Source organism: Bombus terrestris, chromosome 15 (assembly GCF_910591885.1).
Source record: "Bombus terrestris chromosome 15, iyBomTerr1.2, whole genome shotgun sequence".
Taxonomy (NCBI): domain Eukaryota; kingdom Metazoa; phylum Arthropoda; class Insecta; order Hymenoptera; family Apidae; genus Bombus; species Bombus terrestris.
Window position 1 is genome coordinate 7,076,742 of NC_063283.1, and position 14,990 is coordinate 7,091,731.

At 37.0% G+C, this 14,990-nt stretch overlaps 2 protein-coding genes across 6 annotated transcripts in view; one reads left to right on the forward strand and one right to left on the reverse strand.

The window, feature by feature from the left end:
• LOC100646606 (ras-related and estrogen-regulated growth inhibitor) overlaps positions 1 to 11,045 on the reverse strand; it is an 85,697-nt gene extending 74,652 nt beyond the window's left edge. Inside the window, exons 1-2 of one of the 3 annotated variants that reach the window (XM_020866797.2) lie at positions 10,696 to 11,045; positions 8,323 to 9,491 (exon numbers count right to left, since the gene is read on the reverse strand). In XM_020866797.2, the coding sequence (XP_020722456.1) occupies positions 8,323 to 8,383 (61 nt within the window). In that variant the 5' untranslated portion in view covers positions 8,384 to 9,491; positions 10,696 to 11,045. Of the gene's footprint in view, positions 1 to 8,322 lie in introns of all 3 variants that reach the window. The other 2 variants (XM_003401380.4, XM_020866796.2) reach the window with 2 other exon arrangements.
• Positions 227 to 14,986, forward strand: LOC100646487. Of its 3 annotated transcripts, none has more exons than XM_048412609.1 (11): positions 227 to 723; positions 11,992 to 12,162; positions 12,316 to 12,589; positions 12,674 to 12,884; positions 12,982 to 13,143; positions 13,213 to 13,340; positions 13,416 to 13,519; positions 13,585 to 14,287; positions 14,342 to 14,465; positions 14,526 to 14,696; positions 14,780 to 14,986. In XM_048412609.1, exons 2-11 carry the CDS (start codon positions 12,008 to 12,010, stop codon positions 14,857 to 14,859), a joined length of 2,112 nt encoding a protein of 703 aa, XP_048268566.1. In that variant the 5' UTR covers positions 227 to 723; positions 11,992 to 12,007; the 3' UTR covers positions 14,860 to 14,986. The 3 variants fall into 3 exon arrangements, with proteins under 3 accessions (XP_048268566.1, XP_003401427.2, XP_012172630.1); XM_003401379.4 differs by lacking the exon at positions 227 to 723 and adding an exon at positions 11,054 to 11,119; XM_012317240.3 differs by lacking the exon at positions 227 to 723 and adding an exon at positions 11,083 to 11,264.
• Positions 14,987 to 14,990: the final 4 nt, after the last annotated feature.

The window sequence follows — 14,990 nt, forward strand, 5'->3', positions numbered from 1 at the left end:
CTTCATTAATTCTATTTCGTAATTAATTAACTTTATCTTCTACCGTGATACGTTTTACATAGCAAAGATAAAAAATCTCACCATCTATCCTCTTCCTTCGACCAAACGGACAATTTTCTCGCGAATAAATATCTGCAGCCTTACACGCGCGTTTATTGGAGCAATGACGAGGGTACGGAGCAAAACGTGGTCAGTACGCCTGAGACAGGAGCAGAGGATGCGCTCCGCTGCTCTTACCGTGCCGTGAATCGCTCTTTTTTACCTTGCCCCCTTTATACGTGGCAATCGTGCTCGTAATTACTATTTTCTTACGTGCACCGGCTTTTATCTACCGTGAATCTATCTATAGATCGGTGTACACTGCACCGACAGGCGGATGCCATCGCCACTTCGCTTCTGCGTCTGTAAACCGTGCTTTATCCGCGTGATGTTCCCTCCGGAGTGACTTAATCGTTTCTCTGCCCTCTTTCTTTCGTTCTTGCGCCTCGAGCATTGTGCAATCAATCAGTTCGTTATCGCAGCGCGTTAATTGGTCGGACATTGCGTGAAAATTACATTTGTAAGTTATATTGGATGTTTAATGATATAGAGGGTGATTTAATTGAACCCTTGAAATATAGACGATCAAGGCTGGTGGCTGAGCCGAGAGATTTTAATTATGTACAGCATGCAGATGTTTATTCATTTATAAAAAACTCCAACGTGCAAGAATGTTAATAATATGTGAGTATACATTGAAATTATTACCAAGATTTTATTCGCATTGTTATTGAATTTCTGAAGCATAATAGACCTTGAGAAAATTTCGACAGCGAATAACAACGCTTTCAGTTCGCTTCTGTTGCCGTAGAAATTGCGACACGGAGATTTCGAGATTTTTTGCAAATGATTCAAAGCTTAAATAACAAAAGATTGCTGAATGTGGAGAAGGATATCAACTTTATTAAGTAAAAGGTTTATTGACCAAATCGGTTAGCTCCGCGAAACAAGATCTCAAAAAGTGGAGTTAACCACTTTGGCCTGCGAATGGCACAAATATTAGATATTAACCTACATCTCTCTCTCTCTCTTCTTCTTCGTCTTCTTCCTTTCATAGTAATAAAAATCTATCCTCCGATGATTCAAAGAAATGAAACAAGTAAAGAAACCTACATATCTCTAAAAATTACTATAAGAAATGCTATTATGATTCGTTTATACCAGTAAAAAGTTCTAAAGAACATATAATGATCAAATAAACGTCCGAAAGAACGAGCAAACAATTATATTCCACATGGAACTCTCATTAACGCGGCTCACGTGGAGTGTCGATTTCTTTTTCCTCCTCATCATCGTACAAAGACCTGCATACACAATATGGCTGGCGCGCGCGTTTTATTCGCTCGCTCTATCATCCTGTTTGGTTATTCATATTTGTTACTTCAGGGTTCGACCCAGTCATATGAATCAAGATGCACGAACGAGGCTTCAGGCCGTGAATTCATCTACGATAATAAATCGTCGCGAATCGCTGATTCACTCTTTATATGCTCATTTATGCGCGCGCGCGTTCGCTCGTTTGACCACGTTTCTCGAAATAGACACGCGCGTGTGCGTGTGGTAAAATTTGTTTCTTGCTGTGGCAAACAAAAATCCACGGTTGCTGAACCCTCGTGCATCCGTTTATAAAATATTGAAACAACTGGCTGAATATTTACGAGCGTTCTTCCTTCGATAACACGAAGAATTCAATGGCGAGACGGGGTCGGAAAGATTTTTAATTGTTGGAATTGATTCAATGGCACGGGACGGAGATCTTTTGTCTTTCCACCAGCTAAATCGAGATGGAACGTAAGTGCGTTGTTCGTTAGTATTAATAGCTAATTTCGAGCGCATCCTCGGCTTTTTTTACTCGCAATATTATATATGTTAAATACTTTTGACACAAATATCGTTACATCCGTTCGTAAAAACGTCTAACGGGTGGTTCGAGACTTCTGCATAGTTTTAAGTTCTATACGCCTTTAACGTTGATAGGTTTGGTAAGTTTAAATTAAATTTGGGCAAGTGAAAAAATGCAGAACTTTTAACGTCAAGTATGGAAGACGAGAGTATTAAAGTGATTTAGTTCGAGCAATATTGCTTTTTCCACGAAGGAGTAGAAATTATGGAACAGCTTAATCTAGGGATGGAAAATTTCAGATGCTAGGAGAGCAGAGTATCGAACGTTCTAATATAAACTTGGAAGAGATGAATGTCTCTATGTAGAAGCGAGAAACGTTAAACACTTTATAGAAATGGAAAATTTCGGATATGTTGGAACGCATGTAGAGGTGAAAATTTATCGAATGTACAAGTTTGTTAATAACCTCCGGAGATTATTAATATTCTTACGTAAAAGTGAAGAACACTTTAACGAGGAAGTGGAAGATTTCATTCCAATAGTCTAAAGTATAAGATTATGTATTATTTATAGGTATCGGACGTTCTAGTATAAAATTGGAGTACATAAACTATTTATATTCCTTGATATAATTGAACGCTCCAATATATATACAAGTGGAGCATTTCAAATGCACGGACGCAGAAGAGATTGTCGAACGCTCCAATCCTTCGTGGACAAACTAGATCGTTCGTAGATCTAAGCTTATCCTCTTCTATTACTCTACTTCTAAAAAATCTAAAAAAGTCTCATATTATTTATCAATATCTATACTACGTGCTTATTATATATATATTAAATCCTTTTAAATAAAAATAAAAATTCAAAGGTGAAATTTATTATTATTTTGTATCTAAGGAGATATAGAACGATTATTATAATATAGTTAGAAACTTCATACGTTCATAGAAGCGAAGAACATTAACCATATCCATATAAAACAAGAAACTATTAAACGCTATATGTATCACGCATGTAGAAAATTTATACAGACCCAAAGAACGTAGAACGCTATAACGTAGAATCGGAAGATGCTAAAATACCCTAATGCATGAATGAAGAACTTTGAACCCTCTGATGTAAAATTAAAGAATATTGAGTGTTCTATCAGAGAACTAACAAACATCGAGCATTGTAATGTAATATTACGAAATATTAAATATCCTAATATCGGGACGAAGAACGACAAACGTCACGATGTAAAATTGAGGAAACATTAAATCGTTCGCAGTACGAGCACTAAACTATCCGATTTGTAGAGTTACAAAATACTAGCAGCTCTGTCATGGAAAATGAAGAATATTAAATTTCATATTGTAAAACTAGGGGTTATTAAATATGCCTATATAAAACTGAAGAATATCGAAAGGCAGTATCTGCTGTTAAACAAGATAAAATACGACAGAGTCGGATAAGCGGAATAAAATAACGATTACGACGTAACGTAAAGGACAAGAAAGGCGACGCGTGACGTTTTTTCAACTCCCGTCTGGCCCATACTTTTTAACGAGCTGGTAATAAAGTGAGCCATTCAGCCGAAATGAATTTATGTATACTTCACGCGACATGGAAATGTGCACCGGCTTCCAATTGCCACTTCAATAGGCGTTAACGCAGATAAATGGCCCCCAACCGCAATCATCGACGTTCTTCGTGGCTTCCACCAGCTTTTCTATTAATGTATTCTATAAAATCGTATCGTTGCCGATTCACCGCGAAACTCTTAGCCACCCTTGTTGCCTGGTCACTGCCGCAATTTATTGATCCTATAAATACCCAAAAGCGATTGTCTTACGGAAATAGGATTTAAAATATGTCGTCAATCTTTTGCTAAATGTGAATCTATTTTTAGTCTGTCTGGCGAATCTTAAATATTTTGGTTTATTTGAACTTGTAAGGATTTCGTGATCTAAAAAACTATATAATCTAACACGTACTGTATACGTTGAACAAAAATTACTTGATTAAATATCAACCAGATATTTATATTTTTCCAATCGATAGTACACCTTCCATTCATGATCAATCAAGCGTTATTTCCATAAACTGAAAGCGTCATTGTATCCATCTCAGGTTCCACCTGATCCAATAGAAATAAAATAAATAATAAATACGAGTAAATATAAAGTATTAGTACGAGTATTCTACTTTGTACGTTTTACGTATTTTCTGCTTTTGCGCTTCCAAATTTCCCACAGATGCTTATATATCAGCAGTATATTAATCAGTTCGAAAGGAAGACCACCATTTCATACTTTGAAATAAAAAGAATCGAACGTTAACGTGCAAAGAAGATAATTTCACTTGTGACTCATATTCTCAATCTCTTGGACATAATAATTTAGACTATGTCATATTTATATTTGGAGGAACGAAAATCGATCAATCTGAAATTGATCTATCCTCTGTAACTTTCAATTTCATGATTACAGGAATTTCTGGTCAATTCCGCTGCGCTCTTTCGCTCATTCTCGACCCAATTACGTATATCTTTCTAATCTTAAGGAATATCTTAACCTTGAGCAAACTATGACCATAAGTTTTCATTTCGATTCTCTATTAAAGATCATTCTAAAACATTGGACATCTCCTTTATTTGCCAAGACGAAAGCAACATTGAAATATCAAAGTTCGAGGGTCGCAGCAAAGTTAAAAGATAACTCGCTCAATAAGTTCACTGTTATGGAAAGATTCATCGTGTGGAATCTCAAAACCAAGCAAACCTAACTGACCGTTACTCAATTATATGAAATCCAATTAACTTCGTTCCCAGTGCTTGTGCGTGAAATAATCTTCAAACGCTAGCGAAATAAAAACATTACCCAGTGGCCTAACAAGGTGGAACGGAAGAATTGGTCGCCACCTGACGAAGAAACAGAACCGATTCGATCCATGACGCGATTCGCTGTACCTTGCGTGGATGGTATGGAAACGTAGGCTCGCCGGAAGCCGATAAGGGAGGAAAAAGCACGTTCAGTGCGTAAAGTTGGGATCCAGGATCGAACAAGGCGGGTATAGAGCGTGGCTCGGTAACATAACGGATGTATCGGATGTCCAGATCTCTCAACCTGCTGCCGCGCAGGATTTTTCGTGGCTCGCAACGACCCGCTGACCACTCTCCTCACTTGATATCCGATAACGTCCACGAAGGTCCTTATTATACCCAGCAGGACACAGCCTCTCCTTCTCACGACTTTTACGGATTCTCTCCCGGACCCGGGAATATCCGCTTTCTGATCAAACGTTCGTTTGGCCACGAGAGTACGTCGAAGAGAAAGGAACAAGGTATATACCGTCGAGTGTAATTTTGAGACAAAAATAGAATATAAAGTATAAAGGTATATGGATTTTAGGTATAAAGTATTTTAGAAAGAATGAAGAGTCTAATAAACAGAGAATAATGAAAAGGGATTTTAGAATCCTAAGAGACCCTAAAATATGAGCCTATTGTTCAACATTTCCGACGAAATTTGATAAGTTGATGGTCTATCTAACGTTTACATTAAATTAGGCAAAGAGGGATTCTCACGATTTTCCCAAAATTCATTACAATTCTAATAATTCCACAAAATCCTACGATCGATCATAAAATCGCAGGATTTATTTTAACGCTCGATATCAAGTTCATCGTCCTCGTTAAATTACACGATAAACTCGTATATGCCTCTTTTTTCAATCGTTTAACAAGCTTTCTTTTAAACGACTAAAAGTGTTGCATAGCATGTAATCAAGACTTGATGATATATAATTAATCGCGACCTCATTAACGAAAAACCAGCCGATACCAGTTGTGCGACTAAGAAATGCTACTTTGTTCTTCATTGTGAATTATCTGTTCCTGTTTGTCAGACGTCTATACTTTCATCATTGCCATGAACGTGTACTGATGTACTATTTGTTAAACCACCAATTATGAAAATTGATCTAACGGATCAATACGTATACATATATAATCGCCGGTTCTTACACACTTTAGAATTAAAGGAAGTGATTATTCAGCCCAACAATCAAATTACCGAAGAAATTTTGAAAAATATAGTTAGAAGTACAGTCCACAGAATTTTTGGACTTATACAGAAAACAGAAAGTCCTAGTCACTATTAAACCTAATCACAACTTCAGATTCGTCTGAGCAACTATAGTTGAAGGTTCATATCTCCTCGTTTATATTACCCTATCGTTCATTGTTTAATTCAACTTTATTCAAATTATACGCATCTCGATCACGATATCGGTTCTGCCGCTTATTAATAGGATTAATTCCAGGGGTCGGTGAACTACCCTTATTGCCTTCGTTTGATCGCTTTGTACGCATCGTACGACTGTCCGGCTAACTAATGCATCGTATTATACCGAAGACTATACGTATTCATCTTAACGGCACTTTCATTCAATCCGTCGCCACGGTATTAGATAGACGTGCAGAAATTACACGCTTTACACGACACAATATTAGTACTGCCCACTATAATTAATACCTCTTCGATACGCTTATATCCGTATAGTCTGTCACGTAAGCACTTTCCCATAATCATAGCACAATAATACATGTCTTTCCTTGCCTTCAAGTTCGGCCAGATTGAATGATTAAATCAAGAATTCGATTGATACTATGGATAATAATAAAGTAACAGATCGTAGAAATACTCGAGGCTATTCTAATAGTACAATGATAATTTAGTCGTTGATGATATATATTTGATCGAATGCTATTTTTATAATTTAGGCAATGCTAATGTTTCCTAGTTTGTCGACCTCCGATTTTACATAAATAAAGAAAGCTTATGATACTTGATATGAGAAAAATTTTGTGATAAAGACATTTACGAAACAAAAATATTTAGAAGAGAAGCAGGGATGCTCGATGCTTGAATGGAAAAGAAGTTTGACCTGACAAAATCTTATTCAAACGTAGTTCTAATATGTACCTATACAACATAGTTAACTGTATATATATAAATTTATTTGTACTATCGGGGAAAATCTCAATGAACTACAGGTAGAAGCAATAAAAGTGCTAACAAGCCAAGAAAAGAAGGGAAATCTGTATAAGGCGTATACCCATGGCCCTTTACAACATTGGGTAATTAAAAAGGATGTACCTGACAATGGGTCATGCACATTCGTAGAATATAAATAGGAATGCAATCGTGGTAAGACGAGTAAACGTCAGTCAGTTGCCACTGAAGTACGACTAGTTGCAGAAGCAAGGAAGCTCCGAGCAGTTGTGAATTAATCATTACTCAATTGTAAGCTGTAAGTGTTATAATTATAATTAAGTTACAATTTGTAAGTTGTGTAAGTTGTAAGTGGTAGCCGAGTTGTTGTCGAATTGTTGTCGAATTGTTGCCGAGTTGTTATGAGTTGTTAGTTGTAAATTGTTGCCGAGTTGTTGCGAGTTGTTAGTTGTAAGTTGCTGCCAAGTTGTTCGGAGTAAATAATTGTAAGTTGTGAATTGAACTGTATTAAGTTCACGTTAAATAACCATCGTTTCCCGTTTAAATCGTGATAAATAACTCTATAGAGATCACTAACCAGTGATTTCTACATATTTATATTTTCTTTTATTCTATATCTCTATTTGAAATATATTAATTATAATATATATTTAATTCTTTGCACTGGAGAGACGACTCTCGATCACCACGGCGTTCCGTGCTGCAACTCCAGTGGCGAGCGAGAGGCGACAGTCCCTGTTTATGTTAGATTTCGACATCTGTAATTGATGAAAGTGCAATATTGGTACGCAAATTGATTCCTTAGCTCTTTGTGTTCTTTGTTAGGAAGTGTAAAATGATAGACTTTAAAATGGAGATAAAATATTTAGTTCCATATGCCTCCGAAATTATGTTTCTGACGATGTCTTCGACGTTAGTTTAGATTCGACGATCACAGCAAAAGTATTATAATTTAGAAACCCTAAAAAAATGGTTTTCGGAAATGAAATTAGCTCAAATGAAGATTAACTTGATTTTGAACTGTAGAAAAATAAGATCAATTATATTCAAGAATGCATCTTGGTGAATGCTTCATAAATTATCATAAAAAAAATACAGAAATTAATATTACAAAATCATATTTTCAAAGATATAAATATAGATAAATTATTAGAATATAATGTTTTTATAAGTTAATTTGTATATAAAATATAAAATCACTTTACGCTAACTGCAAGACACGTGTCACGTAAACGCTAAATCATCCGGAGTAGCTCCTACGCCCGACCGAAAAAGTTCTCGAATGCAAAAGATTAAAAGAAACTAATCGTATTTTGCTAATTGAATCCTGACATTAATCAGCTCGATTCATCAGTTACTTCCTACATTACGATTGACAGCGCCACTAAAGTTCGTGTTGCGCGCGACAAACTAAAGAATTGAGGTAAAAAGTTTTTAGGTTACCTGATTTCCCGACTCTGGGGCCGCCGAGGACGACCACCCTGATCCTGTTCACGTTTGTCATCAGACGTGGATGTTAGGTGTCGTTCGAGCCGCGCTTGCACATCATATGCTGTCCGATTAACACTGTTCGTGTTACTTTTCACTCGACCTACAGTTTCTTTCGTTTCGACCGTATTAAAGTCCATTCACATCACACACATACACGAGAGAAAAATCGCGAATAAACGTTTACATATACGAACCCCGTCACTAAACGATTCTCGAGAAATATATTTTGTCGAAAAATGTAAACGTTCACGGACAAAAATATCGTAACTAACCTTTATAGAAGTGACGCGAATATTTCTTTCGAATACATTCACATCGGGTCAACGATATTCAAACGACAACAAAACCTCTAAAGAGTGGTTGTTTGATTTGTTCCTCGGTTCTTCTGTCTCTACACGAAGTTTCTATTTACTCACATTGCAAAGCAACCGGTGACACTCGGTCTCTTGTAGCGCATCCACTAATCACGTTCAAACTGTAGGGACAACTTCACATAGCGGTTGAAAACGCGGCATTCATTCCAAGCACGCGCTCCCCAATGGCGCGATAAACGGCGTTGAGTAAGAGCCACCTTTTTAGACCCGACGACACATCGATCTTTCGAAATGTCGCTCTCAGATGTGATTCACTGGCTCGACCGTCGCAATCTTCTCGCGAACAAGTCGGCACCGACCGTCTCGAATTGTGACAGCCAATTTAAACGAGCGTGCAACCGCGAAACTGAGACTCGCCGTATATTATCGACCGAACAACAGGTAAAACACGATCTTCGAACTTTGTCCACTTATCACCGTTTGCGAACTTCCAGAATTGTACACCGTATGTCGCCACGGGCATATCTCGAATTTTGAAATTTCTTCTCTTTCGCGCTCACTAAAAAGGCGCCACTATAATTCCTGCCCGTCGAGAGTTTCACACTGGTCGCTTGGTCATCAAAAAATACCACTTTCTGTCCGTCGATTTCTCGCTCCTTCGATTTCTCTTTTTTCCTTTCGAAAACTTCACTTTCCACGGTCGCCACGATTCAACTGCATCCTTTGGACCACAGCGATAATAATATCGGAGGATGTGCAGGTTCTGGTCACGCCGCGGACAAACATGCGGGCTAGTACGCCGACACGCTGCGAATAATAACAGAAGAAACGATTCAAGAAATGCTGTCTTGCTAGTTCCATTTATAACGGGTCGACGGCCTCCCTCCTCATCTTCTCTTCTCGCTTGGCGCCGCCAACGTCGGCCTCTCGTCCGGATTACGAAAAAAGGCTAGAAGGCGCGCGCGCGCGCCACTGCTACAACGGAGTAACACTCGCGCTCCCTCGGACGGGCAGACGAATACTGGAAGCGAGAGGCGCGCAGAACTAGACTTCAAGCACCGCCCACGTGCTCTCCTGCAATTCCTGCGTCGCGCCGCTCGAATTTCTTTTTCTTCCTTTTTTTCTTTCATCGAATTTTTCCGGTACGCGTCTTTCTTTCTCTTTCTTTTTCTGTCTTCCGCTTTTTACTTTTTCTATATCGAACGAAACCGCTGACAAATCACCGTTTCACACGCGAACACTGGTAAAAGTCGTGTTAGAATTTTACGGAACCTGGCGCGCATGAGAATCCGGCGCGAATACTCGCGTATTTTCAGAACACGAGAGACATATCGCACGATCGTCGAATTATATTTTCACGAGAGTTACGAGATTTCGTGTCGGTCCCGTAAATGGTGTCGTGTATCAATTTATGTTTCGTTTCTTTGCCGGTTTAAGTCACGTAGATTAGATAACACACTCTAGCATCCGTCGTACATCATACGACCGCGAAAATGAAATAACATATTGTTCTTTATGGCATATAACTTCGTCGCGAAATAAAATTCAAATATTTGGGAATACTACGCGTGAGTGTACTGTATTTTGATATTTATTTATTGACGACCGGGAAATCGTGCATGGTTTCACTACTCGGCGTGTCCTTTACAGATAACCCGTACACCGACCGAGCTCATTTGCAGGTTAAATATTTTATCGCTGATAGCTACTATATTGTGCCCGTCCGATGACAGATGCGCGCAGTCTTACACGCTGCAGGCGTACTCCAAGCGAGAAGAGGTTTGTGTTCAAACGAAAGCGCTATCTTGAATTACATTTTCAAACCATAAATCAAGCGTAATGGACTCCCATTAAATTCCCTATCGACGCGACCTCCAGAAGGCCGAGCACGATATGTAAATATTAAACAGCGAACAGATGTTACTCGTGTTTGCCTGCTTTCGATAATACCTTTTGATACGATTCTACGTAAGAAGATACGAAACGTAGAAATATTCGCATGAATAAATACCTGGTATTCCACTTGTGACAATAAGTTCACTTGATGAATAATTTCACGATTTGATTGGCCGTTATGTGGTCTACCGTTGCTCGTGTACGTTTAATACTGTTTACCGTAATGATACGCGACGAAACGAGGCGAAATTCACTGATGTGTATATGTGATATGTATACGCGAACGAGAGCGAGCGAACACGCGATACGCATAAACACCTCTGCACCGAACTCACCGAGCGCTCGCCGGCGAATGCTCGAATCTGAGCGCTTCGCACTGTCTAATATGCACTCTCCAGCGTGCCCACTGCACGCCTCGGCCCCGGCATGGCGTACCGCTCCACGCTACAAGATGACTGCCGTGTTAACAGGTAAGCGGAGCGGACTGCCGGAGACCGATGCGCGAGCGCTAGTATGCAAGCGCGTGTTCGCCAGTACAGGTAACTACGCAGGCGTTCGCTCGTATAACTACAGCAAATTTTTTGCTTCCAATTATCACGCTCACGTTATCAATTTGGATGGAAGCGACTTCTTATCAAAAATAGTCTGAAATAGAATTCGCGTTATTATCGCTACTATTTTAGGGTAAAGTACATTATCAGAATATATACAGTGGCTACAAAATATACCTGCACGTACACAATTGCATTTATTATAGTATTTACATACTAATTAATTTTGTCCAAATATATTAAATTTCATATTATTTAGTAGTTCCACTCCAAAAGTTTGATATTGTAGAAATGAAACGTAGAGCGTGAAAAAAAACGCTTCATTGAAAAATAAGGTTATGTGCAAGTATTTTTTGCAATCACTAACTTTCAAGATGTACCTTTAAATTGCTAGTAATTGAGAATGTTTCTCTGTAACCTATATAATCCATCATAAAAGTTTCGTGTACTTAAATCGTTTTGAATTGAACAAAAACGTATTTCACGTGGATAAAAGTTCTAAGATTAGATGATACTGAGTAGTTTACTATCTGTCTATTAAACTACTTGTATTAGGTTTTTAAACTAATGGAGCATTAGGTACCAAATGGTACCTAATGATAAATAGGTACCGAATGATTAAATGAACGCATGCATACGTCGCTGTATATATATTCATCTAATTCATCTAATTCATCGGTGATCTTTCGTTGGAAACGCATCATAAAGAAGATTTCCTGTCTTATCGATTGAGCCTAATATGTGAACGTACCTAGTAGATAAACTATACATCTATATGAAACTAAGAATTTAGTATGTGTGTATCCATGGTAACGCTACTAATTAGGTTCTAACAGAAATATATTTTTTCTAATGAACAGTATCTTGTCTGATATCATGGTCGAGAATTATGCGGACGTTATTCGCAATGCGAAATCTGGACAAAAATCTTTGCTCGAAAGATATGATATACCGGTCGAGCATCTTTCGTATGAATACATTTCTGAATGTGCGAACACAAAGAAGTTGGAGCGCATAGTGACTATACTGCGGTAAGTAGAAATTATAAATCGGCGGCGTTTTCAAAAATCGTCTCCTTAATGAACTTTTATCTGTATACTTAAATTTCAATGTTTTTACTTTCAAATACGTTTTTATGTATAAATTTTAGCAAGAAAAAAATTTTTTTTATGTTTTATTGATAGTTCCGGTGAAGAAGGACACTATCCAGATTTACTAAAGCATGCGGAGAAACGCTTGAGAGTTATTAAGCCAACTAGTATAATATTAAGAAAGTCTGAACCCATTCTTAAACGCAATATGTTAGAACCGAGCGAATGTAAGGAAATTGATAAGGATATTAACGATTGGATGACTGAAATGCAGATTCGAGAAAGGGACTTAGATGAAGGGAAAACTACAATATCAGATCCTTTCCTCACGCCGGATATTCGACAATTTAAAGAGCAATCTGTAAAAGTATGTATATTTAATTATTTGTACTAAGATCAACGCGTAATTTCACTTAAAAATATTTCCATCCTGGTTTTTTAATTCAATTAGAAAAATTCTGTAAGAAACTCGGAAAGTGCTAAAAGTAGAAAAACTGCTCCGTGTAATTACGCTGCTTGGGATAAATATGACGTTGACACTGAATTAAAGAAAATAGATATACAATATGAACAACAAAAGGTTGAAGCGAAAAGATTACAACAGAAACAGAAAGAAATGATTGAGAAAAAGAAATTGGAAAAACATACTATTATTAATAAAGGTATGTTCACGAAACTACTTATCTTATATAAAATAATCCTCTAATTATTTAAAATATTGTATTGAAAGAATAAAATGAGAAAATGTGGTATTATTAGCTGCACTGACAGAAACCGAATTGGATGTGATGGCAAAACAGGAAAAAGAAAAAGGAAACGAAGCTTTCAGAGCTGGAGATTACGAGGAAGCGTTGGAGCATTACAATACTAGTATAAAAATGAATTCAAACATAATTACGTACAACAATCGCGCGATGACGTGTAAGAAAATTTATTTCATTCATTTCGTTAAAAAAAAAATTTCGGTCAAATACGATTATATTTTTTCAGACATTAAACTTCAACGGTATAAAGATGCTCTTAATGACTGTAACGTAGTACTTGGCACAGATCATACGAATATTAAAGCCCTTCTTCGTCGAGCTATAAGTTTAGAACATCTTGGAAAGTTACCTCAGGTATTCAAATATATCCACTAATTTTTTCCTTGATTATAAAAGCTTGTATTAAATAAAAATATGTATAATTATTAGGCATTGACAGACTACGAAGCTGCTTTGAAATTAGCACCAAACGATACAACAGCGATTACCGGCGTAAAAAGATTAAGGAAACCATGTGACTCCAGAACAGTAAGGTAAGATAAAGAAACATATTTAATTATAAGAACCTAACAATCTATTTAATTCTGATATCTTTTAGAATGGATATCACAGAAGAACAAACAGAAGACAGAAATAAAAAATTACAGTCAAATGAAACCATGGACGCTATATATTTTCTTTCGCAGCTTGGCTCGAGACTCGATGTACCGAGCAACATATGTTTTTGCCACAGGGCGCCGGGTCCGTCGCATTGTTTAACACCAAGACCACATATTAAAGCTGAGTATTGTTTTGAGGACGATAACAGAGGGACGACAACAATCAAAACTTCAAAGAAATCTGATAGTGCTAAAAAAGTGATTAATTTGAACAATGCGCCGACAAAAAACTTTGTTTCTTCTCCTAACAATTTTTCTTCCAATATACCTAAAGAGACTCAAGAAAAGAGTAATCCTGTTTTAGGCACAAAACAGAAATCAATTTTTTCTTTCACAAGACCTTCTCCACAACCTAGTACAGTTATTATTGAGGAATTACCTAATGAGCCTAGCAACAACAAACACGCGAATGTTAGAATTAAACCGAGCGAAACGGTTGTAAATAAGAATACAGAACTCAAGGACAAAAGTCAAACGAACGATGGAAAACAAGTAGTAGTGCCAAATGCTAAAAATTTGAATAAAAATAGCGAACAAAATGGTAATTCGAACAAGAAATGTAACAAGATATCACCTGGGAAGGTAAAAGTGGCGGATAAATATAAAAATAAAGCTAGTAAACCGAAAAAATATATTCCGAAGGTATAAAACTGATAACAAAATAAAAGCTCGTAGTTAACGTAAATTTATTTTCAGAATTTTGGAAAAGTCGAGAATGGATACGAATTTATACGCATATGGCGGTCATTGAAAAATGATACTGACTTAGAAGTATATGCTCAATTACTGAGATCACTAGACGTCAATAAATTAAATTCAAGTTCGTATCCTAATAAAATGTACCAAGTTTATACAATCTTTTGCAATAAAAATATTTTAGTTTTAGGCAATGTAATGGATTCAAACATGTTGAGTATTATTTTACATTGTTTGGAACGGCACTTTTGCACTTCTAGTGACACGGAGCTGCTGAGTAATTTTTTGAAATCACTTTGCCAAGTGAAACATTTCTCAATTGTGAATATGTTTATGAGCACGGAAGATAAACAAGGTATATTCGCAATGAAAACTTAATGTTGTATACGATGACATAATATTTATATCATTATTATGACACTTACTTTCGTTTTATAGTTATGAAAAACATATTCAATTTCCTAGAAGAACATGGAACATCAGGAATTGCGTTACTACGAGATATTTATTGCATCTAAGAATAGTACGTGTATACGCAGTTTAAGATATTTCGAATTTTACAGTGACACTTCCGCAATGAATACCAACTTTATACGTTCTAGTGATAATACATAAGAAAATACACTATGATACCTTTGTCTTCAATTTT

Coding starts and splice junctions, on each gene's coding strand:
- LOC100646487 (XM_003401379.4), top strand. CDS start 11,094: ATGCAAGCGCGTGTTCGCCAGTACAG. Junction 13,341..13,415: donor ATCTTGGAAAGTTACCTCAG/GTATTCAAATAT, acceptor TATAATTATTAG/GCATTGACAGACTACGAAGC. Junction 13,520..13,584: donor TGTGACTCCAGAACAGTAAG/GTAAGATAAAGA, acceptor GATATCTTTTAG/AATGGATATCACAGAAGAAC.